This window comes from Grampus griseus (genome assembly GCF_964374135.1).
Source record: "Grampus griseus genome assembly, chromosome: 5".
In the NCBI taxonomy this organism is placed as follows: Eukaryota; Metazoa; Chordata; class Mammalia; order Artiodactyla; family Delphinidae; genus Grampus; species Grampus griseus.
The window spans coordinates 6,470,889-6,498,090 of NC_138998.1; the positions used below are offsets into that span (position 1 = coordinate 6,470,889).

Below are 27,202 nucleotides of genomic sequence, written 5' to 3' on the forward strand. Positions count from 1 at the left end.
CCCGGGAGGAACCTGCCTCATTGATGAGTTAAGGGAAGGAAGTGGCCTAGCTCTGCTCCTTCCTCACCTGTACCTCTTTGGAGTTGACCTGCCTTCAGACAGCATCACTGTCCTGGGCCGTGCACTAAGCTTAAGGGTAAAAGGCCCTGCCTTGGTAGGGGGACGTCCGCAGTGGTGCAGAGCTGCTGGCAACTGGTGAGTCAACCACATCCTGGGGTTCCGTATCAGAAAGCCCATTTTCCATAGATACACAAGTCACAACCTCCAAAATGCATTTTATTATTTATAAAGATGTTTTGGCCATCATGTGCCTTAATCAGTTGACTGCTTAGCTGGTTCAAAATTCAGAAAGGAAGTGGTGTGCTCTTTGGTGGGTACTCATACCCCAACAGGATAAAGTTTACTTTCCTACACTCAGCACTTTGAGTAACAGTAGAAGCTCATATGGGAGATGTCTAAAAATCTGCTGTATTTTTTTCTGTCCCTCTCCTCATTCATCTATCTCACAGATGCAAAGTAGAAAAACTGGGGGCGAGTGCGGGACTGTTTCTAAAACCATAACACTCTTCTTTAGCTGGATGTTTTTCCTGAGTGTCAATGGGCAAGATGCAGTGGATCATTCCAGAGACACAGTAAGTGTCTCTCCTCTTGAAAATCTCTCACTGATGGGCTGTGAATTTTTTTGAAACTTCACACAAATGCAACAATTCTGAACACCTTCCTCGACATGCTTACGACCTAAGAACTAAGGATGTAATCAGTCATCAAACAGATCGTACATTCGCCCTGTAAACTCAATCTGCCAGAAGAAGAAAACACACCACCAGATTAAGAGCTTTTTAAAATATAATTTAAAACTATTTTGTACCAGTACAATATATTAATTTTACAAATGTAAAGTTTTATCCGCTGTTAAAGCATTTGCAAAAACCACACATCCTACTTCAGCTTTATTGCACAATATCTATAAGAAAATATTAATTTTTAAATTAGAAAACATAAAAATGCTTTCAATATAGAAGAGACAATCTGATTTTAAAGACAATACTCTATAAGAATGTCTACCCAGAAAATAACAAACCTTCACAGGATACCAAGCTGGCCAGATGCTTTGGCAGATCCAGTACAAAGCACTGTGGAAAACCAGTCCAAGTTACTTAATCCAAACTGTATCATCCTTCTTCATTAGAAATCCAGATGCCACACAAGGTGGTTTCTTATACTTTAAAAAGTTGAGGCATTTCTCAGTTGTGAGCATTCTGAATATATCTTACACATTAAAAACAATCCTTCCAACTTCACAGCCATCTGCAGGGTTTTTTCCTTCATGCAGATCATCTCTGGCAACTGTGTTTAATGTCTATCAAATAATCATTTCAATTCTTTTATGCTGATAGAAAACATCAAGTTAAATATACCTTTAAACCTAGTCCTTTACAAAAATCAGTTTATAAATTTGTATCATAAAAATTAGTGTCGAGACCATCAAGGTGGCCTTCGTTTGTTTTACATGAGTTGGTTCTCCCAGAGTTGGGAAGGCGGACGTCCCACTTTTCAATGTAGTGTTAATGAGGAAATAAATCCAAGCACTAAGCTGGAATCCCAAGACGGGTTAATAAGGTTGTATGATGGATTTTAGTGGGATAGTATTACCCTGGGTATATATATACCAACGTAGGTATTAAAATACTGACAGCAAATCTTGGTGGTAATTTAATTCATCTCCGACAATGAATATAATCTGGAGATGCAAAAGGAAAAATGTTCATAAATACAGTATCAGTGGGGTTGTGTGTATTGTAGAAAGGGCAAAAAATCCTTATTTAAGAGAACAAGGATTCACTAAATTTGATACATTAAATAGATTATACATCTTTTTTTGTTAAAGTATGTTGATTCCATCTCAAGTGTTTTCAAATGGATGCCTTTGTGGCCCATGAAATTGCCTTTTGGAACTTACGGCCTGCATAAGCAAAGTCAAATATAGTATTACACACTCGTGTAGAGAAAGAAATCATTAAAATAGTGGTTATGCACTCACAAGTTTGTTGTAGGTAGATAGAATTATCAAAAACCCAGATGCTTATAAAAGTTTGCACTATTTAGAATTTCTTCCTTAGGAATCAAAGCAGTCGCTTTCTGGAACTGCATTTTTTTCAGAACTGCTCAAAGCACCTCACCTAGATGAGTGTTTTTTAAAAATATATATAAAAAGTCTACCATGAGACTTCAAACCACATATTTCACCTTTTACGGGCTTTTTATCATGCATCCCTTCCTTTAAAGTCCTTCAGAATAAAATAAAAATAAACTCTCACATTCCATTAGAAAAAAAGGGAAACATTCATGGTCTGAAAATTTTCTGCATTCCCCCAAATCTTGGTACTATGTGCAATTTCCTCATATACAAATTTTGAGGAAACCCCTGATCATCTATTATTGAATAGTCAGCTAATGGACATGCCATAGAAAGTTGACATTAATTGTAGTGAATAGATTAAAATCTATTCCATAAAATAAAAATGTTCTATGACTTCAATTTAAATACATATCTGAAAAGCTAAGAGGAGGTTTTCTGTTTGTTTTTTAAAAGTGCTAATTATTATAAGTATCTTCAATACATTATGTCCAATTCTTTGTAAAACTAAACCATGCTTTAGGCACACTGCTTGATGAGTTTCTAAGAAGCAGAGGAAAAAAAATATCACTTGTCAATTAATCCAGCTTCCTTAATTTTACTGAAGAAGAATTTCTCCAGGATATTGGCACATTTGTAGTATTCACTCTCAGGGGGGTTGTACTCTTTGCAATTGGTAAAGACGCGCTGTAAGTCTGCCATGAATAATTTCTTAGACACGTAGTACCTATTCTTGAGGCGTTCGCTCATGGTTTTCAGATCTGCACAGGAAAAAAAAATATTAGCCATCTTTGACTCCTTTTAAACCAACCAGCTGACAAAAGTGAGACGGGGAAAGAAATCTATATCATCAGTTTGATCACATTTTCACCATCCCAATGTCTTTCTTTAAGAGAAATTCATATGATCAAGGAAAACAGTTCTTGAGTCTTATGTTCTTCCTTTTGTGAGAGTATCCTGTGCAAAATCACAGTGTTTTAACATTGAAGGGACCATTCTTAGTCATCTGGCCCAATCCCCTCTTCAGCACGAGGAAGCTAAGTAGATTAGCAGCAATAAGTACGATGAACTAAGTACTGTTAGCTCTTCATTCAGAATTATACAGAAGAGGCTTTGTCTATACATGGAGCACAGCAGGTGGAACATTTGTATCGAATCATTTCATTACTTAAATCAGAACAATCAGACTGAGTTTGTTTCTCTAAATTCACAGTTGTTCTTGTGCTGTAGAGATAGAACTAAAATGGAGAAACAGATCATAAATACATCTGCAAATATACCGGTGACCTTGCATGTAAAATGGTTCCAGTGAATTTAGTTTCATGCTCCATCAATGAAATAAGAATGACAAACTTTACTTAATAATCTATTTTCCAAAGCAAGTAAGCCTTGCGAGACAATTGTCAAAAAGAATATTTTCCCAATATATCTACTTGCTTTAAATTATTTTACAAAGGAAAATAATGCTTCATCTAAACTTGTAAGAATATAATGAGGCTTCTTTAATCTTCACTCTCAGAACCAATTTAAAGAATTCCACGAAGAATAGAAGATGCTAACATTTGTCTACTTATAGGTCCCTAGTTGTCTCTAAGTCTGGTTCTATCATTAAAAATTATATCAACTAGGGCCTCCCTGGTGGCGCAGTGGTTGAGAGTCCGCCTGCCGATGCAGGGGACACGGGTTCGTGCCCCGGTCTGGGAAGATCCCACGTGCCGCGGAGTGGCTGGGCCCATGAGCCATGGCCGCTGAGCCTGCGCGTCCTCCGCAATGCGAGAGGCCACAACAGTGAGAGGCCCTCATACCGCAAAAAAAAAATATATCAACTGTTAAATTGGATTAGCAGATACACACTACTATATATAAAATAAACAACAAGGTCCTATTGTATAGCACAGGGAACTGTAATAAACCAAAATGGAAAAGAATATGAAAAAAATTATATAAACTCTGCATGAAAAAATAAGTCAAAATCACTAAAGAAATACTTCTGACTACCAACAACCCAAATTCCCACTATATTATCAAATTTTCCAGAGGGAGAGAAACTGACAACCAAATACACTGGGATTATCATTTAATAAGATAAATAAACTTATGTGCAACATCCCAAAATGGGGAGAAATTCATTTGCAGCAAAATCCTAAATCTACCACAAAACTCCAAAGGAAAAATAGGAAATATCTGCTTTCACCTGTTTCCTTTGACTAAAGCCTTTTTTTAAAAAAAAAAAAAATAAAGCCTATCTTGGTTAGAAGTATGTCATCACATCTGTGAATTCAACTTTCCATTTTCTTTCTTCTCTAACTGAAATAGTTCGGAGGGAGAGAAAAACTGAAAAGTATTAAGCTACACAAAGGCTTGACAAATAGCCCAGTAAACGTGTCACCTGAGTGTAACTGAACAGCTGAAGAGGTGCTCTCGTTGAATAAAGAAAGAGCAGTGGAACCGGCCTCTCTGGGTAAAACTGGATGCTTACCCTCCTCCCACCTAAATGCCCACCACTTAGGATATGCTGCCTGATACCATGTTTACGATGTTTAGAAGGAAGAGACGTGTGACCAAAAGAGAAAAAAAAAAAAGTAAAGGGGGAAAAAATGAAACTTGACACAAAGAAGTTTATGCAAAAGCTCTCCCCACTAGTTTTTGGAAGGCGGGAGGAAAGGAGCGATGGGGAGAGCCTCAAATACAGCAGAAACAAATCATGAAAGTGTTTGGAGCTTTCTGAATAATTACAACCAACTCTGCATGTTTCCTTTCTCTATTTCCTTTCCATTCTAAAGTTATAGATAACAGCTTCCTTCCTCTGGCCTTCTTAGAAGCTTTTGGTTGACCAAATGACCTGGGTTACAAAAGAAGGTGACTGAACACTAGTGAAAACAAACATGGAGACACCACTAAATTACTCATTAAATCCCCAAAAGTTGGGAATTCTGGGTAAATAGGAAAGCCCTGCCTACCTGCCTAGCTACCCATGTGTGGGAAGCTTGGGCCACACCTCAGACGCTGTACTGAATGCCATTTCCTTAACGAAACAGGTTGGATCTCATCCATATGGAAGAAAAGAGGTTTTTTTAGGGCATGGGGGTGGGGGGGAAGAGAAGAAATGTTCTTTGAAAAAGCCATGAAGGCAATGGCAGAAAAAGTGAAATTACCGATTGTCAGTCTTGTCCTCAAAGACATGACCATCTTAGGGGCAAGGGCATCCCAAGAAAACAAAGCATGGCTCCAACCAAAGAGCACCATCTACTGTTTTCATTAACGCTGCTTACGCACACCTCAGCCCACCACTGGCCTTGCTCAGTGGGGTCAATTGTCCCCTCACGAGCGTTCAGCTGTGCGCACAAGTGGTGTCCGGCTGGCGAGGTTCCCACCCTCCTCTGGCTGGACCAAGCAGAAAGCTTCCAGAGGGCAGGCTGGGAGTCGGCTATGACAGACAGGACCCACTGGACCTGCCACTGCAGGGCTTCAGAGTGCACACGGACAGGGCCGAAAACTGTTCTCCCCAGGCTCACGCAACCTCCCGTGAGCATTTCACAAAAGAACTCGAGGCAGCCCAGGTGACGAGGATGCCAAGGTCAGGTAAGTTTGGAAATGGACTTAAAGGGTTTTAGCATATTTTTCACATCCTGGGAAATACTGATTCCCAAGTCAGCCTTCCATTCAGAATTCTACACTCCTTCAACCCTTACTCTGATTTTCATGTACTGAAATACACAGAGGCGAGGCAGATAGAAAAGGGAAAGAAGAGCGTACAGGTGTGCGTCCACTTTAAGGGCCAGAGACTACTGAAATCATTACCACCACTGTGTAGAACATTCGTGTGATGATGCCACAGAAAAATCTACAAATAACTCTGTTATCGGGGAGCTAATGGATCCCTTTCACTCTTCCTTTCACATCTTAATACCTTCTTAGCACCAGGTAGAAGAGGGACAGAAGATACAGGCCCTCTCCAGAAAAATGGCCACACAGCTGATTGGAAAAAAAAAAAAAAAAATTCAGCTCGTGGTCTGTCATCTGCACAAGGCCAAATTAGTTTAATTTGGGGATTCTCAATTGACTCAATTAATCATTCCTTTTAGCCGGGTGCAGACACAGCAGCAAATTCCACAATTCTACATTTCTAAAGGCATTTCTTTGGTTTGTTTGGGGATGTGGGACCAAGCTTAAAATAGGAGTATAATTAGTGACACTCAGTCTCCTTCAAGAGCGTGGAAAATCAAGAGCTGCATTAATGATTATTTCTCCATCTAAGAGTACAGCAGTCAAGCGGCTTGATCTAACTTCGTCTGTTTACCTTCAAAAATTCTCAGACTCTCCAAGCATATCAAGAGGACAAGCTGATGTTTTTCCATTTGCAACCAAACTGAATATAATCAAGGTTATGTCCACACAGCTGACTCTCATCTCCAGTGCTGTCTGCAGCTCGCATCGATGGTGTGGGCGCTACAGGGCAGCAGCGGGAGCCTAATGAACATGGCCATCCCCTCCCCTTTACCCCTCCTGCTCTGATTCCACCAGCCCTCCACCCTACAACAGAAGAGTGCACATCAACCTCGGCACCCCTTTGTCCCCCACACCGCCATCCAGAGAGTTTTAAATCTATACTTAGAAAATGTTAATGGCATTACCCATGGGGAACCTTATAACTTCATAATATCCCGGAGCTTCTGTTCTCTTCACGGGTTCCATGAAGGGCCAAGCGCTTTGATGGCTCTTGGGTAAAGAAAAAAGTAAGGTATCTAATATGGAAATGCCATGTGGGAAATCATTTCAAAATATTTGCATGAGGTGAAGGAAAACAAAACACCCACCTTCACCTGCTGGAGGATGCTCTTGAGGGTGCTATAAAGCTGGTCGGGGTCTTTGGGCTCTTTACTTGAAAGGAAAAGAATAAACAAGAAGGACCAATGATTAGTTTTCTCTTCTCTTGCCAAGTGATTCCAGCTCATTTTTACAGAAACTTAAAATTAGAACCATTCCAGAATTTTTTATCAAAACTGAAACCTAACAAGTGTTGTGATGGTGACTACAATCAGTTTGCCTGTTTTCTCTAAGTTTCTGGGAGGGGAAAAAGAACACTTGCATTAATATCCTCTGGCCCATCATACTTACCTCTTCTCTTTTCCGCTCGGTTTCCAGCCTGTCTCTCCTATATATCAACAAAATTAAACACTGAATGAGAACTGCTTTTGGTCAAGAGAATAACATTTAATAGTTATCAAAAATACAATAAATTATAGCCACGACTCAATAAATGTCTATATCTGAAGAGTCTGAACTTAACTACAGTTAATTCTTTACTTCCTCATACACCTAACAATACAAAACATTTCCAAGACTGACATTGCTCTGTCTGTTAGTACTTTTTAAAGCAGGAACTTCAACCTTTCAGAGGAAAGCATAAAAAACAAACATGTCTGGTATTGTGGGTGTGTATTTTTTTTAAAACCCTAAGTCACGGTTTTTGCTAATCACCCTGTGAAAGAGTTAAGCTGTTGTTTTAGGTTGGAACAAACTCTGTCCTGGTCTCTAGTTTATTTGGGGCAGACCCTGCTTGTAATGCAAGATGGTTTACTGTAGCAGAAAGAAGACACAGCCTGGAGTCCAATTGACCAGGACTGATTTCTTGTTCTCTCCTTAAAAGCTAGTGTACCCAAGATAAGTTAGTCAACCTTTGCCTCTGTTTATCAACCTATAAAACAGAACTCCAAAACTGAGCTGATGTGATTCCTTTTGAGATTAGTTGATATATGTAAAAACACACAAAACAAACAAATAAACAAACAGAAGAATGCCTGGCACATGTAGGCATCCAGTGACAGGGGAGCTATTAATAATACACGGAAGCAAAATTTCCAGGTCTGACAAGGAAAGTAAGATCTGCTGTAGGGTATACTCTGTAATGAAGAAATATATCTTGCCCATATAATGTCTTATTTTCTCTGGAGAATTTTAGTTTGTTTGCTTTGGTTTTGTTTATACTAAATCTTCAATATACTGGATGATCCTGGATTTGAACCGAATGAAAGTACCAATATTCATAGCTTTTGATCTACAAAAACAGCTGTTTTAACCCAATACAACTCACCTCTAATATACTCACAGAGAAGAACCCTTGGGAAAACTACTCTAAAATAGGGAACTTGAAACAAAGCATATGCTCTGCAATTATCTTGTTTAGAGGTTTGTGGAAACTAATTCATCCCAAGCACAGTTCTATGCAGGCTGCACCCAGGAGGGCAGTGAGGCAGGGTACCAACAGCAAGATGTCTCGGGGAGGCCAGGATGGGGCTGCTACTATTCCTGACATTCACTGGCCATGCGTTGTTTAAGGTTAAAGGGCTTAACCATCCTGAGACTCAACCTTCCCCTCTGAGTAGAATTCCCTGCCACCAAGGTCACATATGGGGAAGTGTCCAGCGCGGTGCCACAAATAACAGGCTCTCATAACCGATGGACATTAACAGCTACAACAAGAGGTCAACTAAGTTCTCTTCCAGTTTGTTTGCACTGGGAAACAGAGAAAAGATGTAAAAGGAAAGCATTTGCTCCCTTCTTAAAGACTACAATAACACAAATGGAGACAGACAGGGGAAGCAGCTTTCCAAATCACTGCATTCTGGTATAATTGTTTCCAACACTGTCATGGCATTACCAAAAGGTTTTGCTTTTTAGAAGAAGATCTATACATACGAATTCCAGGAATGCTTTCTATCGGGATCTGCCGGACTCCATCTTTAAAACAGGAAAGTCCCGGGTAGACTTTCCGAATCTGGGCTTGTTTTCTTTCTATCAGCTTTTTAATGATCTGCAAAGCACAAGAAGAAAATATGTTTAGTGAAAGAAGTCTGTGGCCACAGTTTAAGTCAGTCTATGGAGTCATTTTCCTAACAAAATTAAGTCTTCAGGAAACAAAAGGGTGAATGCTATTAAACAGTAAGACATGAAAGCATTCTATTATACCGTGCCTTTAATGTCATTCACCCAGCCGCCTTTGAATACTTGTTCCCTTCCATTGAAAAGAAGCCAATACTGAGAGAACACACTGCCCCAAGGGCCCACTGTCCTCTTTAGTATAAGCGCCAAATGTTTTGCCCCTTCCCCGGGAGCCTCAGCCGCAGCAGCCCAGGCAACGTCAGAACCTCTTCACATCCCATGACCAGGAACTGTTCCCTTCTACTCGAGGGGCAGACAAACTCACGAAGTCCCCAAAGCCTGGGAGGACGGCTTTCCTATTATTCACATTTTTCAAGCCTTGAGCCCCAACCTATGCTGTCTGCATCCAAACCGCAGCTCTAATGAGCAAAGGCAGCACAACCAGGATGGGGGCCACCAGAACTGATCAGGGAATTTTGAGAGGTGTCCGTTTGTTTTATAAAATAATTCCTAATGCCCTGAGGTAACTATTTCCAGAGCAGTTTCCCTTTTAAAAAGGAAAGGAAAAAATAAAATAAAATAGCCCTCAAAACTCACCATCTTGAGATTAACCATATCATAACTGAATTTTGGAAAACACAAAACAGTAGCAGTCATTAATCGAATTCACAAAGGAAAACAAAAAAATTCTAGTTCCTAACTGCTTGATCTCAGACATAAGGCTGGTAAATGCCATAGCATGAATGCATAACCTTAACAATTAAACATAGGACTTCATAAAATGAATGGGACTGGCAACATATATTCCTGGTAAATCTACTCAGGGCTGTCCAACAGAAATATCATGTAAACCACTCATGTAATTGAAAATCTTCCAGTAACTACTTAAAAAAAAAGAAAAAAAAAAAGTAACGTGTAATTTTAACAATATATTTTTATTTAATCCAATATATCTAAAATATTATCATTGCAGCATATGCTCAAGAGAAAAAAATTATGAGATATTTTACATGTTTTTATTCACACTAGGTCTTCAAAATCAGAGTGTATTTTACACTTACGGTACATCTCAGCTTTGACTGGCCATGCGGCAAGCACCCAATAGCCACGTGTGGCCAGTGGCTACCACCTGGGACAGAGCATATCTAAAACGATGCTCTGCATTTATTTGTAAGTCCAAGTCTTTTTTAAAAAGAATCCTTGGAAACAACCTAAATGTCTATTGACAGATGAATGGATAAAGAAAATGTGGTACATACATACAATGGAATATTACTCAGCCATAAAAAAGCATAAAATAATGCCATGTGCAGCAACATGGATGGCCCTAGAGATTATCATACTAAGTGAAGTAAATCAGACAAAGAAAGACAAATATCATATGATAGCACTTATATGTGGAATCTAAATAAAAAATGATACAAATGAACTTATTTGCAAAACAGAAACAGACTCAGAGGCACAGAAAACAAACTTATGGTTATCAAAGGGGATGGGGGGGAGGGATAAACTAGGAGTTTGGGGTTAACATATACACACTACTATATATAAAATAGATAAACACCAAGGTCCTACTGCATAGCACAGGGAACTATACTTAATATTCTGCAATAACCTATAATGGAAAAGAATCTAAAAAAGAATAGATATGTATAACTCACTTTGCTGTACACCTGAAACCAACACAACATTGTAAACCAACTACATTTCAGTAAAAAAGTTTTTTAAAGAAAAAATTCCAATGACAATTTCTTATATGAAGGCCTTCAGAAAATATAATTTTGAAAGTTTTTTCTCTTCACCAAGGATGCCCTCAAATGTGACAGCCTAGCAGGTGGCTTCCATACCCTCAGGTAGCACCTTGAGGTGACTGGTAATAGAGGTGGGGTGCGGGGGGCTTCGCAACCTCTCTGCACCTCTGAGGATCACTTTGGAGAAAAAGACATTTCACTTCCGTTCCAGTCTCTTATTTTCACCTCCCTAGAAAATATCTTCACTTCATCACCATGTTGTCATCTTTCTCTACTCAAATCCGTCTCTCATTCCACCGCTGTTAGTGTTAGTCTTCCCAAACAGAAAATTGGGGGCAACTCCCCCATCTTTAATATTTCACCAAGTTTTAGCATGTCTTCCTACAAAGATCCCATTGCTTTTCCTCACTCTTACTTTGGCCCCTCCAAGCCCAGTCTCACGTAGCCTCACATGTGAACGGAGATTTAAGAATTACCCCCACTTCCCAGCCCCCCAGACACACCCACACTCAGTCCTGCCTGCTCACGGCCTGTTCACACTTCCTCAAGTAGTGGCCTTCATCACCCACACGCCTATGGTCCCAGGTGTGCAGATACCCATGAATCCACTTATGTTGGGCTCTGAATCTCTGCTCATGCTTGATTCCCTTCCAGGCCACCCTGTCTAGACACGTGTCCCATGACGCCACCTCCGAAGATGTGAGATGATGCTAGGGCTGCTGCATCCCACCCTGCCTTGGAGTCCTCACTCCCCACAGCACTCGGCTCCCACCCACTGCTCCACCTGTGCAACTGCACTGGTTCTCTCTCCACCCCTGCTAACCGCAACCACAAGTGACTGCTCTGTACGCTTCCACGGCGGGGAAGACCCTCCATCTCCCTACAATTTGTTCCTTCCCACTATTCGTCCCTACCTTCCCCAAGGGGGTTTCCAGAGCTGGAATAAATGACACTTGTAAAAATCACTTGAATTCTGTGGAAGAAGATATTACGTGAATCCAAACACCTTCTTAGGGCGACCTCCGATCTCTCGTGCATTCAGTGGTGCGCCTATTAGGGAAGGCTGGAGGCTGAGAGGGAGGTGGCGGGGGAGGAATCCAAGGGGAGAGAAAGGGGAAGGGGATGGGGCGCTGTCTTCTCAAAAGCTGAGGCTTTGCTGCCATCTAAAATAGCTCTGCGCAACGGGCTGCGAATTCAGACCTGCTCATTAAGCCCAGCGGAGAACAGGGAGAGGAGCCTGCTGTGCTTGTATTAACTCTCCAAGCACCCTATGTGGAATTCTGTCTTAGGCTGACGTCTCTGACCAAGAAACAACAGAGGTTGTTTTTATTTTCTAATTTAATAAAAGCCTTTTGCTCACTTCCACGGGAAGCATAAGAACAACTCTGAGCTACTTCAAGTAAAAGGAAAATACTTACTGAGCACCTACTATACACCAGACACTGCGTAAGGAGCTTTACATCTGTTATGTCAGTGACATCTGACAAGTAACTAAGAACTGGGATCAGGGAAATGAGCAGAAACCAGAAAACAAAGACAGGTTTAAGGCAGAGGTCTTTTTTGTTACTCGCTAGAGAAAAGTACACTCGAATGAATAACTGAAGTATCAAGTGGGACTGATGTGGGGTGACCCAGGTGCAAATTCCCAGTTTTTGAACTCCAAGAACTAGGGGGACCAAGGGGATGATCCTGGGCTTAACACATAAAGTTCATTCATTTAATAAATGGCTTCTGTTACACTCCCCTAATTATGATCTCCGTATGTTTCTTTTCCCTGACTTAGAGAAATGTAAAAATTACTATGTAGTCAAATCTATCAACATTTCCCTTTACTGCTTCACTTTTAGTTCATATGCATAAAAGACTTCACCCCAGCATCAGATACCAAATCACTTGGTACTTCCCTTGGCAGTCCAGTAGTTAAGATTCTGCGCTTCTACTGCAGGGGGCGTGGGTTCGATCCCTAGTCGGGGAACTAAGATCGCGCATGTCATGCAGTGCAGCCAAAAAAAAAAAAAAGAGTCCTCTCCAGATAACAAATCACTTACTATTTGGAAGTATAAGCCTTCAGAACGTGCAATGCAGAAGGAGAGGTGAATACAAACTAAGATAAATATGGAAGGTAATGACTAACTGAAATTCAAATGAGTGGATCAAACTAGTGCTCAAGAAGTTCGAAGAGGAATGGAAAACAGGCGGAAGTGGTCCCATCTGTGTGTGTGTGTGTGTGTGTGTGTGTGTGTGTGTGTGTGTACATGCACTGGGAGAGGAAGTGGGTAAAAGATGAAGATACCAAGCAAGAGGGTTAAAGCATCAGTAACAGCCTTTGGAGATTAGTTTACAAAGGGAAATGAAGAGGTGGGTTTGAGAAAGATGCATGAGGTCAGCATGTAAGAGGCCTTGAAGGTGAAATTAAGATTTACTATCATATTTTACAAGTTTTGTATTTTACACCAATTTAACAGGTACTGACCCCCTTAGAAGTGGTGATTTAGAGAGAAGATAAAGGATACCTTCAAAGAAGAAACCTAGACAAAACAGAGCAAACCGAGGTTATGGTACCCAGCAGACCCACACCCACAGAGCCCAGTGATGCACACTTCACCCCAAAAGAGACTGGTCTGCGCAGACCAGTCGGGTTCCCCCGAGTCAGTCACGTACTTACCTCCTTCTGCTTCTTAATGATGACAGAAAATTCCGTGTATGGGATCTGTGGATTTAGCTCACATCCCATTAAAGTGGCTCCCTCATAATCCTTGATGTAGCCAACATATTTGGTTTTAGGGATTTTAATTTCTTTGGAGAAACCCTGCAAAGTCAATAATTTCATTTATACAGAGGCCTGTGCATCAAACATCCTCTCTGAGTGCAAACTATGTGCTAGGCCTGTCTTGGTGCCCAGCACAGGTCCAAGCTCTCATCCTATTATCCTGGGGAGAATTAGCATGAAACCCTTCCAAGAAGTTCAGAAACATCAAAAATCAACTGTGCAAATAGAAAGCAATTCAACATAAAAAATAAACCTAGTAAAACACAAATAATATTAAAAAGTCTTTAACAAAAATGGCTATTAAGTAAAAATAAGGTTTAATTTTGCATTAAACTGCACAATTTCTCCCAAAGTAGACAGGGGGCCTCTAGGATGCTCCACAAATCAATAACTAACATTGATCTAAATTCTGAAAGCAAAATTTGTCCAAAAATATAGCAATAAGAACCTTGATGTTGAGGAAATGAAACACCTACTTGACAGGCAAAAAAATTCCAGACGGGCTTCCCTGGTGGCGCAGTGGTTAAGAATCTGCCTGCCGATGCAAGGGACACGGGTTCGAGCCCTGGTCCAGGAAGATCCCACATGCCACGGAACAACTAAGCCCGTGCGCCACAACTACTGAGCCTGCGTTCTAGAGCTCGCGAGCCACAACTACTGAGCCCACGTGACTAGAGCCTGTGCTCTGCAACAAGAAAAGCCACCGCAATGAGAAGCCCGCGTACCGCAACGAAGAGTAGCCCCGCTCCCCCCAGCTAGAAAAAGCCCACGCGCAGCAACGAAGACCCAACGTAGCCAAAAATAAAATAAAATAAATAAATTTATTAAAAAACAGAAAAACTTCCAGACCATCACGACAGTGGTTGTTTCAGTGATATTAACGCTTTGCAGTATATTAATTTACATAGTTTAAGCTGTAATAATATAGTTAGACAGGGCATATAGTCATATATCTATAACGACTTTCTTTATGGTGCCTATTTCAAATTTTTGCAGAAAATTACTTGGACTTTAAATTTCCTGCCTCCTCTTTTAGCAAAAACTTATTTTCCAAGCAATTATTGACATCAGCCTCAAAGAGGACCACAGACAAGTCATTTAAGAAGCATGCCTGAGATTTCTTCTCTACAACGTTGTTACTGCCTAGGAAAGCTGACACTCAAGCCCCCAGTAAAACAAACCCATTGAGTTCTCTCTAGTGAGTTTTATTACAAAAGTCACAAAGGCATCCTAAAGAATGAGGAGAAAATAAATAGGAGGTTACTTATCTGCCATCAGAGGAGTGAAAGCTTTCTAATCATATTAGGACTTGTATTTTAAAAAGAGGTTAATAGATTGTATGTAATAAAATCTTTTAAATTCTGTACATTAAAAAAAATCCATAAGCAATGTGGAAAAACAAATGACAAACGGGAGAAAAATCATAAAATAAAAGGTTACTATCTTTATATATCTGAGTTCTCATAGATTAATATGAAAATAAATATTTTAATAGAAGAAGAGGCAAAATGCAATGAATTGGCAATTCAAAATAAGAAGAAATACAAAGGGTCAATGAACAAGGAAAAACAAGTCAAACTTCACAATAATCAAATAAATGCAAACATGCACAATTTGTCACCTAGGAAAGCGGTAAAAAAATATATATTTTTTTCAATTATGAACTTGTTTCCTGAGCTCCCTTATACATTGCTGACAAGATGAGAAATTATTTGGCAGTGCATAACAAAACCTTAAATACTTCTGGAAGCGCACATTCACACATGGACACTTACTTAAAAAAATACCTAAATGTCCCCCAAATGTGGTATTGGTTTAATAAATTATTCTCCATTTATACAACAAAATTTCAGAGAAGCATCAAAAATCATATTTGAAAAGTCAGACTATATTAAGTTAAACACGTAAGTGATTACATTACATGCAATAATGAGCCAATTTTTGTATTTATATACAGACAAACACACACAGAGAAAAAATACTAGAAGAGTATCTGTCAAAATGTTAACAGTAAATTTCTCTGGGTGGTAGAATTACAAGCAGTTTTTCTTCTTTTCTTTGTGCTTCATTTCATTTTCCAAAATTTCTACAGTAACTATACATTACTTTTGTCATCAGAAAAGTAAATGGAAAATGTTTAGGAATTTAGAATTACAGAGCACTATTAAAAAATATGTAGCGAAGTATAATCCTCAGAGTGCTGAGATGGAAACTTCTGACAGAAAGAACTAAGAAGCAGCCAAGCTCCCAGCTGCCTGTGTGCTGTTGGACCAGGATGGTCTGGAACCCCTTGTAAACATCATAATTTCCTCTCTGCTGTCATAAATGAAGGTCTGCCAGAGACTGAATCTGTTTCTCTCATTCATGGAGAACTCTAGTCCCCCAGCAATGGGAATTTCTCCTCAGCCTGGGGATAGCACATTATAGATGACGTTCATTCATTCACTCAACAAACATTTATTTAGTACTTACAATGTGTTGGTCATACCCTCTAGTCCAGACTGAAGCTCACCTCTGGTTTAAGGCTTGCAAAATAAATGGATGCTCCTCTTATAAGCAGAAAACAGTGCGGGGCGGAGGGTGGGTGCTTATTTGCATGAAAGCTACCTGAGTGCATATTAAGAAAAGGAACGACAGAACAGGGTTGCACGTGAAAAAACCCACCTGCTTCTTGAAATATCCAATTGCATATTCATCTGCATAGGTGAGAAAGTTCAGGATGTCATGTTTTATGTGATATTCCTTCAAATGGTTCATCAGGTGTGTTCCATAGCCCTGTGGGCAAGTCAGTATGCAGACAAATATATTAGGTTCTGGAGAAAAGAAAGTCCCATATTTTCACTGGGAAATGTTGGCAAATTTAGGAGTATGTATTGCCAGTATAACACCAACACCCTTCTTGCATTTCTGAACTTTGAAAATGAGCTGTAAAACCAAACAAATTCAAAATCCCTGAATGGAGATACAATCATCTTTTGAAAATACAAGTTTCTGGCTCTTCAAAAAGAACACACCAAGGCTACAAGCTTCTCATTCAGTCCTAGAGATTACACATTGAATATTAATAAAGAGGTTTTTGGAATAAATACTGATTATGAATTTCTGCTTATGTTTAAAGTATTTGAGAACCTGAGATGAAAAGAGCAATGCAAATGAGAAAGGCTAATCTCTACTAGAATATTAACTAATCCAGGTGTTTCCTGCATACAACAAATCAGCAGCCCTTCCAAAGAACTGTATCATCAGGTACATAGGGTTTTCAACTTGGTCTTATCAGACCTTTCCAAGCAGTCTGAGAAGCCCCGAACCTCTGAGTGAGTCAGAAGACATTAGGAAGTAACTAAATATGTGAACAATGTTAAATAAATTAATGATTGAAATATGAAAAAAAAAGTAAGTACCAGATTTCCTGGTGATGTACAATGCTTGAAGAAAAATCTATAAATTTAAAGGGATGGTTTTAGAATCTCATAAAAAGAAGATGAAGGTAAACCCAAGCATCCACATACAAATATCTTCACATCAATATTTTAGAATTTGGTGACACACTTTTCTAAAGAACTCAAACACGCTCATAGGTATGTTATCATGGACCTAACTACAGGCCCACAGGGGAGAAGGATCTTTGGAAGTCATCTGGTCTAATTCTATCCCATGTGACACCAGAAGTCTCCTGCCATCTACCTTGGAAACGTGAGCTGCTAGAACACCTCCAGTTTAGGGTGCTCGCTCAGTCCTTAGACCAATTAATTTTCAGCCACTGTTATGGTTGGGAAGTTCTTCCTATGTTCACCTGAGAATCTGACCCCTTGTTCCTTCTACCTATTGACCTTAGTTCTACTCCTAGAATAACAAAGACTGGTCCCTGCTTTTAACAACTCTCCAAACCCTTGAAAATTATCCTCCCTCACCCATGCCCATTCCTACCTCCCAGGTACGAAGCCAAGCTTCAGTTGTTCTTCATATGGCATGATAGGAAGACCCTTTCTCAATCTAGTCACACTTTTCAGGGCCGCACAGCAGGAGGTGAGCGGCGGGCAAGAAAGCTAAGCTTCATCTGCCGCGCCCCATCACTCCCCATCACTCGCATTACCGCCTGAACATTCCCCCCACCCCTCCCACGGTCCATGGAAAACTTGTGTTCCACGAAACTGGCCCCGGTGCCAAAAAGGTTGGGGACCGCAGCTGTATAACAATACCCTTCTAAAGCATGGATCCCAAGACCAAGCATAATAATATTCAGGGGACAGTCTGCCCAGTACATAGGAGAAGTGTATTACCATCTCCCTATTCTGGAAATTATTCTTCCATTGATATTACCCATGGACATGTTAGCTTTTCCCAAACATATCACAACACTGACACATTGTGAGTTTGAATAAAACTCGGATAAAAAGACGAATGAAATCTCTCTCTTCTTGAGAAGATAGTAAAATGGGGAAGATAGACATATAGAACTCATAATTACATATACAACTGGCTGTTTAATATGGTAGCCACTAGCCATGTGTAGCTTTTGAGTGATGAAAATGTGACAAGTCCAAATGAGACATACAAGCGTAAAATACACACCAGTCTCATTAATGACTTTTAAACTTATTACATGTTGAAATGGCAGTATTTTGGACACACTAGGTTAAATAGAAAATATCAAAATGAATTTCACCTGTTTCGTTTTACTTTTTTTTAATACGACTATTGGAGATTTTTAAATTACACATGTGGCTTGCAATTGAGGCTCACAGATGTATTTTTATTGCACAGCCCTGGTACAGAGTGATGTATTTGTACCTATAACAGAGAAAAAGGCTATAAGATATTTAAGAGGGAGAAGGAAAAGAAGATGTGTAAGCTAAGCCTTAAAGAAGTTTTGTCAAGTGGTAAGAAGACGGACTGGAAATCTAAATGTAAGGAAAAATAAGCCTATACAAAAGTATTATAAAAAGATACAGGAAAGTGGGTTTATAACCTAGGGATATAGAAAGGCTTCCTAAAGAAAATATAAAATGCGAAAGCACAAAAGACTGATTATTAAGTAGACTACTTCAAAGTTTACAACTTCTTTTACAGATTTCATAAGCAATTTAAGATACCATAAACAAAATGACAAAATGGGACGGTATAGATATACAAGATATTATAAAAAATTAACATCAAGAATGCATAAATAATACCTTCGATAGGATCAATACAAAAAAAGATAAATCATCAAAGGAACAAGCAATAAATATAACCAAGAAATTAAAAAAAAAAGATGTTTGATCCCAATAGTAATCAGAGCACTCCATCACGAGATGCAATATTTCACTCAGCAATGTGCAAATTTCTTTAAGGTTGACAATACCCAGGGAAATGGCACTCTCCAGCACCACTGGTGAAAGTGTAAATTGGTAAGCCCACTGAGAAGGGTGATCTGGAAGTAAGTTTTTAAATTGAGACTCTGGCCATAGCCATTCCTACAGCGATGCCGCTTTTCAGTGTCCAGAAATCATTTCCAAACAGAGCACTGTTAGTGATAGAAAATAACTGGAAATAAATATGAATGTCTTCTATAGGGAACAGTTACATAAATTATGGTCTGTCTACATTGGGCAAATCTATATAAAAAGAATAAAGTAGTTCCATATTAGCATTGTCCAGTAGGGATTTCTGCAACGATGGAGATATTCTTCATCTATGCTATCCAATATGGTAGCCATTAGTCACATGCAGCTACCGAGGACTTGAGTGACTAAGGAACTGAATTTTAAATTTTATTTAATTTTAATTGATCTAAATATACATTTAAATAACCACGTTTATGTACTAAAGTTGAAAGATCCCTAAGATATATTGGAAAGGTTTTTTTTCAATTATGTACAGTATGAATTCTAGTTACGTAAACAACACCACACCACACAGACAGGTACATGTCCATGTACATAATACAGAGAAGCAACTAGAAGGATGCACACCAGGCTGACAATGACTGGACAGCAGGGGGAAGGGGGCATGGGATTTTTGCTTTCTCTGAAAATGTATCTGTGCACGACCTAGGTAATTAAATATAATTTTTAAAGAAAAGTGGGGGGGAAAAAAACTGGAGAAAAGGGAAGGGTTGGCTACTGCATGTGCACAAGAATAGTAATATCTAGGATTCAGTAAGAAATGTGTCCTCTGATGAAACTCACTTTAACCTAGAAGTGAGGTTAACCTAGATGTGGTTGATGGAAGAGAGTTAGGCTTTCACTGTATACATCATCTTGTAAGCAGCTAATAGAACTATACATTTTCTCCCCTTCACCCACAATCCAAGGATTTTACTCAAGCAGAAAAATAATGGTTCTTTTGTAAATAGCTTCTCAAAACCTGCATAAGGTATTCTTCATCAACAGCCACTAATCTGTCATTTCTCCAAAGAAATTTTCCAGATTCCAACTGCTTGTGAGTAGGGACTGTGCCTTTTAACTTGAATCCTCTCTGTGTATTTCCTTGGTTAAAGAGGCACTAACAGTGTTAAGCTATTATATGCAAATGTTTAGATTTTTCACCCCAGAACTATTTCCCTCCTTTGTATGCCTTTATTTTCAACTATCACCAAAAGGATTCCTTTCCAAATCCACCTGGTAACTTCAGTGTTTATTTAAATACTTACTATGGTAAATTAAGTATTAGCCATGTAACTTTAAAGTTGCATATAATGTCAAACCCAAATAGTTCTTAGATAAGCTATTCCAAAACCAGGTGAGGAGCTTTAAGTAAATTCTCAAATGTTATCTTGCATGTGTTTTGAGCAAGATAAATTCACATACAAATCTTATTTAAAGCATTCACAGGAATTTGTATATAAGCTTAGTCTCCAAAATGAGTACGTGCGAATTTTAACGTATCATTTAGCCAAGATTTTTAATATCTCAAATCAAAATTGTAAACCTCCACTTACGAACTTTCTGTTTTCACAAATAAGTGCTACCAGAATTGACTTCCATCACATGCATCCATTCTATCCAGTTTTGAAAGATTAATCTTCATTTTCTAAAACCAGTTAAGTCACTTACAAAAGGTGGCTTTTCTTGTAGTTTTCCCTACTCAGTTTGTAATGTTTGGCCACCTTCCTTCAAGTCTTTAGAAAATTACATGGTTTGGGGGAAAAAATATACACTGCCCTTCTGGGAAGTAATAAGACAAAGCATCCAATTCATATTAAACAGCTTTAGTTTCCCTCTGGTATCCTAAAAGTGTCCAAGGCAACCTTAACCAACCTTTCCAAACAAGCTGCTTGGTGTAGCTTTCTTTGCAAACAAAAATTAGGCAATCTTCTGAAATTATAAACCAAGGACATATTTTCCAGCTCCTCTCCCTATGAAAAGCCAAACCAAATTTTTCTTTTAAGTAAGTTCCTAAATTCCGGACACTTACTGTTTCTCACTTTGGCTAGGGGGAAATAAACCTGTGATAAGCACAGCAACAGTACCATCTAAAGATATAGAGTCAGAGTTCCTTGAAAAAGAGCCAGAGATCGGTTTCAGGTAGATGTGGGCCCTCACCTTCTCTGGTCAGAATGATGAATTTGATACTGATGAATTTTGTCTGTCCTTGGATGCTGAGTGCTGTGAGTCAAAGACAAAAAGCCCCATTTGTGCTTTGTGAGAGGAAACCACAGCAGCTGTTAATTGGCACCGTGACCATTACACAGAGGAGAGCTGTTAATGAAGCCAAAAGCACCCATGGCCCTGGTTTCAGCCGGCAGGCAGCTCATGATTCCTTCCAGAGATCCATTTTTGGTTTCTGTAACTGGCATTGCTGCACTGTAGCTGAAGAAGGCAACAATGCCCTTAGGCCCACACTGTCCAAGCCCAGTGAGCACCTGAAACGTGGCTAGTCCAAACTGACACAGGCGTGAGTACGGAATACACTCTTGATTCTGAGACTTAGTACCAATCAAAGATGTAAAATGTCTCAATACTTCTTGGATGCTGAGTACCTGTCACAATGACAACACTTTGGATATACTGAGTAAAATGAAGTACAATTTTTTAGAATTATTTTTGCCTATTTTCTTTTTTTCTTTTAATGTAGCTACTAGAAAATTCAAAATCACATACATGGTTCACATTTGCCCATTGCATTATATATCGCTGGACAACGTTGCCTTAGACCTGCCGATAATTTTTCTCAGCAGCCATCGAATCCTGAGCTACTTATCTTTCCACCAATTGCCGTATTTCTGCGTGATTTTAGGGCTCCCAAAGTACCAAATGAATTATAGCCTGAAGACACATTTCTGGTTCCACTTTCACAAAAGCAGCAGAGGACGACACAACACAATCTAAATCTTTCTGACAATTGAGAATCTGATTTATTCCAGTCAGACTGCAATGCCAAGCACACTATCAATAAGACAGTCTGGCTCCTGGGGAGGAAGGGACCCATGCCAAGTACAATCGGGAAGGCAAATCAGCCACACACACATACACACACACACACACACACACACACACACTCCAGAAAGACCCACATTCCAAACCTGCATGAATATTTCTGAAACTCGGTAATAAATTTATTCAAATGTCATGACTTCCCCGACAGAATTTCTTTAGTCCTTGTCCCCCATTAGGCATAAGGTCATAGGAAATCTTTCTGAGGTGTGAGTCACCTAAATCATCTCCCTAATCCACATCGCACCACACCCCTTCTGGTGGTGCACTGTCCCCAGGTGTGTGTAGACATGTCTGCACGTGGAAATGATCAGTAACACTGAGACGTGTTTTCAAACATCTCTTCACTTGCTGTAAACTTTGCCTGAGTTGCACCAGGGGCTGTGTGGTGTCCCCAGACCCTGCGCCCAGGTCCAACAAAACCCGGTAGAGCCTGACTGTGGATACAAGGAAGCGTGTATGCTACACACACACACACACACACACACACACACACACACACACACGCAGTGAGAGGATGCTCCTGGGTCACGCTTACCTTGACTTGCTCATTGGAGGTTACAGCGCAGAAAACAATCTCTGTGAATCCTTGGGATGGGAACATTCGGAAACAGATACCACCAATAACGCGGCCATCTTTAATTAAAGCAAGGGTTTTGTGTTTCCTGAAAGAATAAGATTATGTCAAAGTTTTACTTCTCTTGGTTATACAAATATACTGTTTGGGGTGTTCCTCATGAACCAGCCAGGAAAAGCAGGGGGTTGTTTCTTCTTGATTTCCACGGAAACCTCCTCCATCTCGCCAGACCATTCTTTACTGTGGACTTTTAGAGCGAGCTTCCCTGCCGGAGATGGCACCAGAGCTTCCGTGGGGACAAAGGCCAGCCACCTAAGGAGGCTCTGAGGTTACAAATAAAGAACACAGCGGGGCTTCCCTGGTGGCGCAGTGGTTGGGAATCCACCTGCAGATGCAGGGGACGCGGGTTCGTGCCCCGGTCCGGGAAGATCCCACGTGCCGCGGAGCGGCTGGGCCCGTGAGCCACGGCCGCTGAGGCTGCGTGTCCGGAGCCTGTGCTCCGCAACGGGAGAGGCCACAGCAGTGAGAGGCCCGCGTACCGCAAAAAAAAAAAAGAACAGAGCGTGTGGGGAGGTGCTGACTGGTGCTGCAACAGGGCCACCCCTGATGCCCACGGACCCACAGTGGGAGTCCAGAGGGAGAACACAAAGGCAGGGACAAACATGGTATGTGTTTCTGAAGAGTTTAGTCTCACTCAAAAACAGCACGGAAACGTGGAAAAGAAAACCAAATCCACAGGTACAATTTGCTAAAACCTGCATTCCAGAATCCTATCAGGGCTTCTGTCTAAAACGTCACTCTGAATAGTCCCACGCATGGATCACAATGCACATAGGCTACTGGGTTCCATGTGTTAAAATACATTCAAGTAGGGAAGTTTACTTTTTTGTTTTTTGCTTTTTTTTTTTTTTTAATGTAATGGATTGTCAAAGTTAACCTAATACCCCAGTAATCTTCTCAGGGCTTACAGACCCTGGCAACAATGGTATCTAGTTAAGATACCAAAATCAAGAATATTTTGACTGTGAAAAAAATGGGACGCCTTCTTAGCATTTATATATTCCTTCATTGCTATAATGAATGACGCACAGGATGGTCACCAGCAACTTAAAATATAAAGCCTCATTAACAAAAAATTGACAAACTGTTGAAAAATTAATCTTAATGCCTTTAGCCATGGCAATTATCGTGATGCCACTCTGTATCCACAGTGTGACGAGAGGCAACAGGACTCAGTGGGTGACTACGGCTATCTGAGTAGTTCCTCTTTCATTTAAAAGGGAAAAAAGGGGACAGGTGATCCCTGGTGATCCAGTGGTTCAGACTCGGCGCTTCCACTGCAAGGGGCACAGGTTCAATCCCTGGTCGGGGAACGAAGATCGCATGTGCCATGTGGCGTGGCCAAAAAATTTAAAAAAAAAGAAAGAAAGAAGAGGGAAAAAAGGGAGAAGAAAGAGCAGAGCACAACTTACGGGTCAAAGACAAGCCGTGTGATGTACTCCTTTGGCATCCGGGGCAGCTGATGGGAAAACACATTCTGCAGCCCCACCAGCCAAATCAGTATCTTCTTGTTGGGCTTCTGGTTCAGGGAATTGCCCACTACGTGAAATTCAATCACGCCCCTGCGCTCCTCCAGCCTTGCCGCTTCGTCTCTGGCTGAGTGTGCTGACAGAAAATTGGTCTGGGATGCAGGAGACAGGAAAACATTACACAGACAGCTCTTCTCTTAAGACAGGAGGGATAGGACATAGCAATGCCTCTCTTCCGTGTTCTCATAAGACGCACATTTGTGGATTTTCAGGGTCCCAACCAACACACACACGTTATGAAAACAAAATAGGTAGGTAGAGCATCTGGAGGGACCAGAGTATTCTACGTGTACACGGAGGTTTGGTGCAGATCAGGAGTCCCCAAACTGTCTGTAAAGGGCCAGGGAGCTCGTATTTTAGATCTGCAAGTCATAAGGCCTCTGTGGCAACTGGCCGACACTGTTGTAGGGCGACAGCTGCCGCAGACAACACATAAACGACTGGGTGAAGCAGAATTCCAATAAAACTTTACTTAAAAGTGGGGAAGGCAGACTGGATCTGGCCTGAGGGCTATAGTTTACTGGCCCCTGGTTTTTAGGAACTCCATCTGGCTGAGCGTTATAGCACCCTCGGGATGACAGATCCCAGTACAGGCCCAATAGCGGCAGTCTTATTTATACTGTCAGCACCTCTTCTTGGAAGATGGTTTTCTTTGCACAGGAGTCTCCGTTGACCACGCTCAACCACAGCTCACAGCACAACCTTGTGCCAGCACTCAGTGGGGTGCAGGTCAGCGTTCAAACAACAGCTCCCCAAGGGAGAAAAGCCCATTGGCGGCACATGCTCATTTCACTGGTCTATGGCGTTGCCCAGGGGCCCAGATGCCACTGTGGTCAGTTTCAAGCTACCAACGTATTTAACAACCAGCACACAAAATTCCTGAAAATGTAACAGTTGCCTTGCGCACACCAGTACAAGTCAACTCCAGGACACTACTAAAGCCACCCAACACATCCTGAAATGTGTGACTACATCCACATTTTATAGTTGGAAAAACTGAGCTAAACTAATCCGTGAAGTTACTAAATCCCCAGGAGACAAGTACACAAAAGGTACTACAGTCATAAGTCCCCAGGTCTGGATATCTAGAAGGAAATGGAGAGAACAATTTTATAGGAAGATCTCTCTCTTAACAACATTCTGGTTCTCTGAATTATCTCACTACCATGAAATAAACCTCTAAGGAAACATGACACATTAAAAATGGATATTTTGATCTAGCAGAGCCATAGTAAAAAAATTTTTAAAGAGGTTTTGCAAAATAATCTCCGAGCCATTTCTTCATTTTCTGGAAGCTGTCAGAAACGTCTTAAACTGCTTTGCCCCTGGAGAGGACACAATGAGACTGACAGCAGTACTTTTACCAGAATTGCTTTACTTGAATCTAATCATGGGTAAACAGACAAATCCAGGTAGAGGGACATTATGCAAAACCAGTGACCAGGACTCTGCAACAACAGTGCTGCCACAAAAGACCAAAAGAGGGCTGGGGAACTGTTCTAGAATAAAGGAGACTAAAGAGGTGAAGAGGGGAAGTCCCTGGTGGTCCGGTGGTTAAGACTCCATGCTTCCACTGCCGGGGGCACAGGTTCAATCCCTGGTCAGGGAACTAAGATCCCGGAAGCCACACAGCGTGACCAAAAAAAAAAAAAAAAAGAGGTGAAGAGATAAGAACTAAATGTAGTGCGTGATCCCTGACTGATCTTCCAACAACAGCAGCAAGTGTTATAATGGACAGAATTTGGATATACGGGAAATTTGGATATGGGCTGTACATTAGGCCAACGGTCTAATATAACTTTGTCTAAGCAAACTTTTCTATAAAGGGCCAGGGGACAACTATCTTAGGCTTTGCAGTCAGTCTTCCCCTATCTTAATAATTCAGATCTGCTTTTGTAGTGCAAGGCAGACACAGACAATACACTTCAATTAAACTTTATTTACAAACCAGCAAGTGGGTTGGATTTGGCCCGCAGGCTGTAGACTGCCAACCCATACATTAGATAATACTGTAACCTGGCTAAATTTGCTGGAGGTGATAACTGCATTGAGGTAATGTGAATGAACAGTCTCAGTCTTAGGAGATACATGCAAATATAGTTAGGGGTGAAGTTTATGACATCTGTATTGAATTCTGAAATGGTTCCTAATGCTTCACAGGAGAGAGAGCGCGACAGAGGGAAAGTAAATGAGGCATGTTAACAATTGGTGAATCTAAATAAAGAGTCTCTGGATCTTTACCATGGAGTTTTTTGCAACATTTATGAGGGTTTAAATTTTTCAAGATAAAAAGTTGAAGGAGAAATGCCTTCAGCTGCGTGAGATTGTGTTTCCCCGTGATCTGACAGTCATCAAGGGGAATCAGCTCTCCATTAGCTTTTCTTGCCTTTCCAACCCGGACCACCAGGCAAAATGCAAACCAGGGTAGCGTGACATGGTCTCTCTTGGCAATACCATCCCCATTCCCAACAGCTGAGTGGCCCGGAGAGTAGAAGGGGTCCACCAGCTGGCTGCCTAGGTTCACCCTGCTGACCTCTGGCCCGAGCATCGCTGCAGGGTCCGTGATGGTGGACATGACCTCGTGGATTAATTCCAGTGGAATATCGCCCATCACTCGGGGTTTCTTGGCCTCCTCCAAAACATGAGAGTCGTTCATTTTCCTCTTTTCTCCTTGAAGATCAAAATAAAAGGGTAAACGATGGGTTATTTTGACCACAAAGCACATGCCAACCAATCCAACTAATTTTCTAATAACGCTGACAGGTGTGGACGTCAACCCTCCACGTACCAGGGGAGGGGCACAGTGGAAGGCAGGAGAGAGAAGGGAGGAGGTCTCACAGTAACTGCCAACCGTAGATCTATTCTAAATAGTTTCTATTTTCCATGGTCATTTTTTAACTTGATATATGAGTTACTAAAGCATGTGTCTCTTCATTTGCATATTAAGGGGTGAGTCTAGTTATCACTTTGTGGTCAGAGAACATGGTCCATATGATACCAAAGGTCAGAATTTTTCAAAACTTGCTTTATGGACTAAGACTTGACCAATTATTTGTAAATTAAGTGTCTCTTGGAAAGA

The 27,202-nt window shown here is 40.6% G+C and overlaps 1 protein-coding gene across 2 annotated transcripts in view; it reads right to left on the bottom strand.

Annotated features, from left to right (window-relative positions):
- Window positions 1-828: 828 nt before the first annotated feature.
- Window positions 829-27,202, bottom strand: part of KAT2B (lysine acetyltransferase 2B) — a 102,624-nt gene continuing 76,250 nt past the window's right edge. The window contains exons 9-18 of one of the 2 annotated variants that reach the window (XM_082654324.1): window positions 26,657-26,793; window positions 24,007-24,215; window positions 22,496-22,622; window positions 16,205-16,315; window positions 13,436-13,579; window positions 8,837-8,951; window positions 7,256-7,292; window positions 6,955-7,018; window positions 6,772-6,856; window positions 829-2,898 (exon numbers count right to left, since the gene is read on the bottom strand). In XM_082654324.1, the coding sequence (XP_082510450.1) occupies window positions 2,705-2,898; window positions 6,772-6,856; window positions 6,955-7,018; window positions 7,256-7,292; window positions 8,837-8,951; window positions 13,436-13,579; window positions 16,205-16,315; window positions 22,496-22,622; window positions 24,007-24,215; window positions 26,657-26,793 (1,223 nt within the window). In that variant the 3' untranslated portion in view covers window positions 829-2,704. The remainder of the gene's footprint in view (window positions 2,899-6,771; window positions 6,857-6,954; window positions 7,019-7,255; window positions 7,293-8,836; window positions 8,952-13,435; window positions 13,580-16,204; window positions 16,316-22,495; window positions 22,623-24,006; window positions 24,216-26,656; window positions 26,794-27,202) is intronic. The other variant, XM_082654325.1, reaches the window with a different exon arrangement.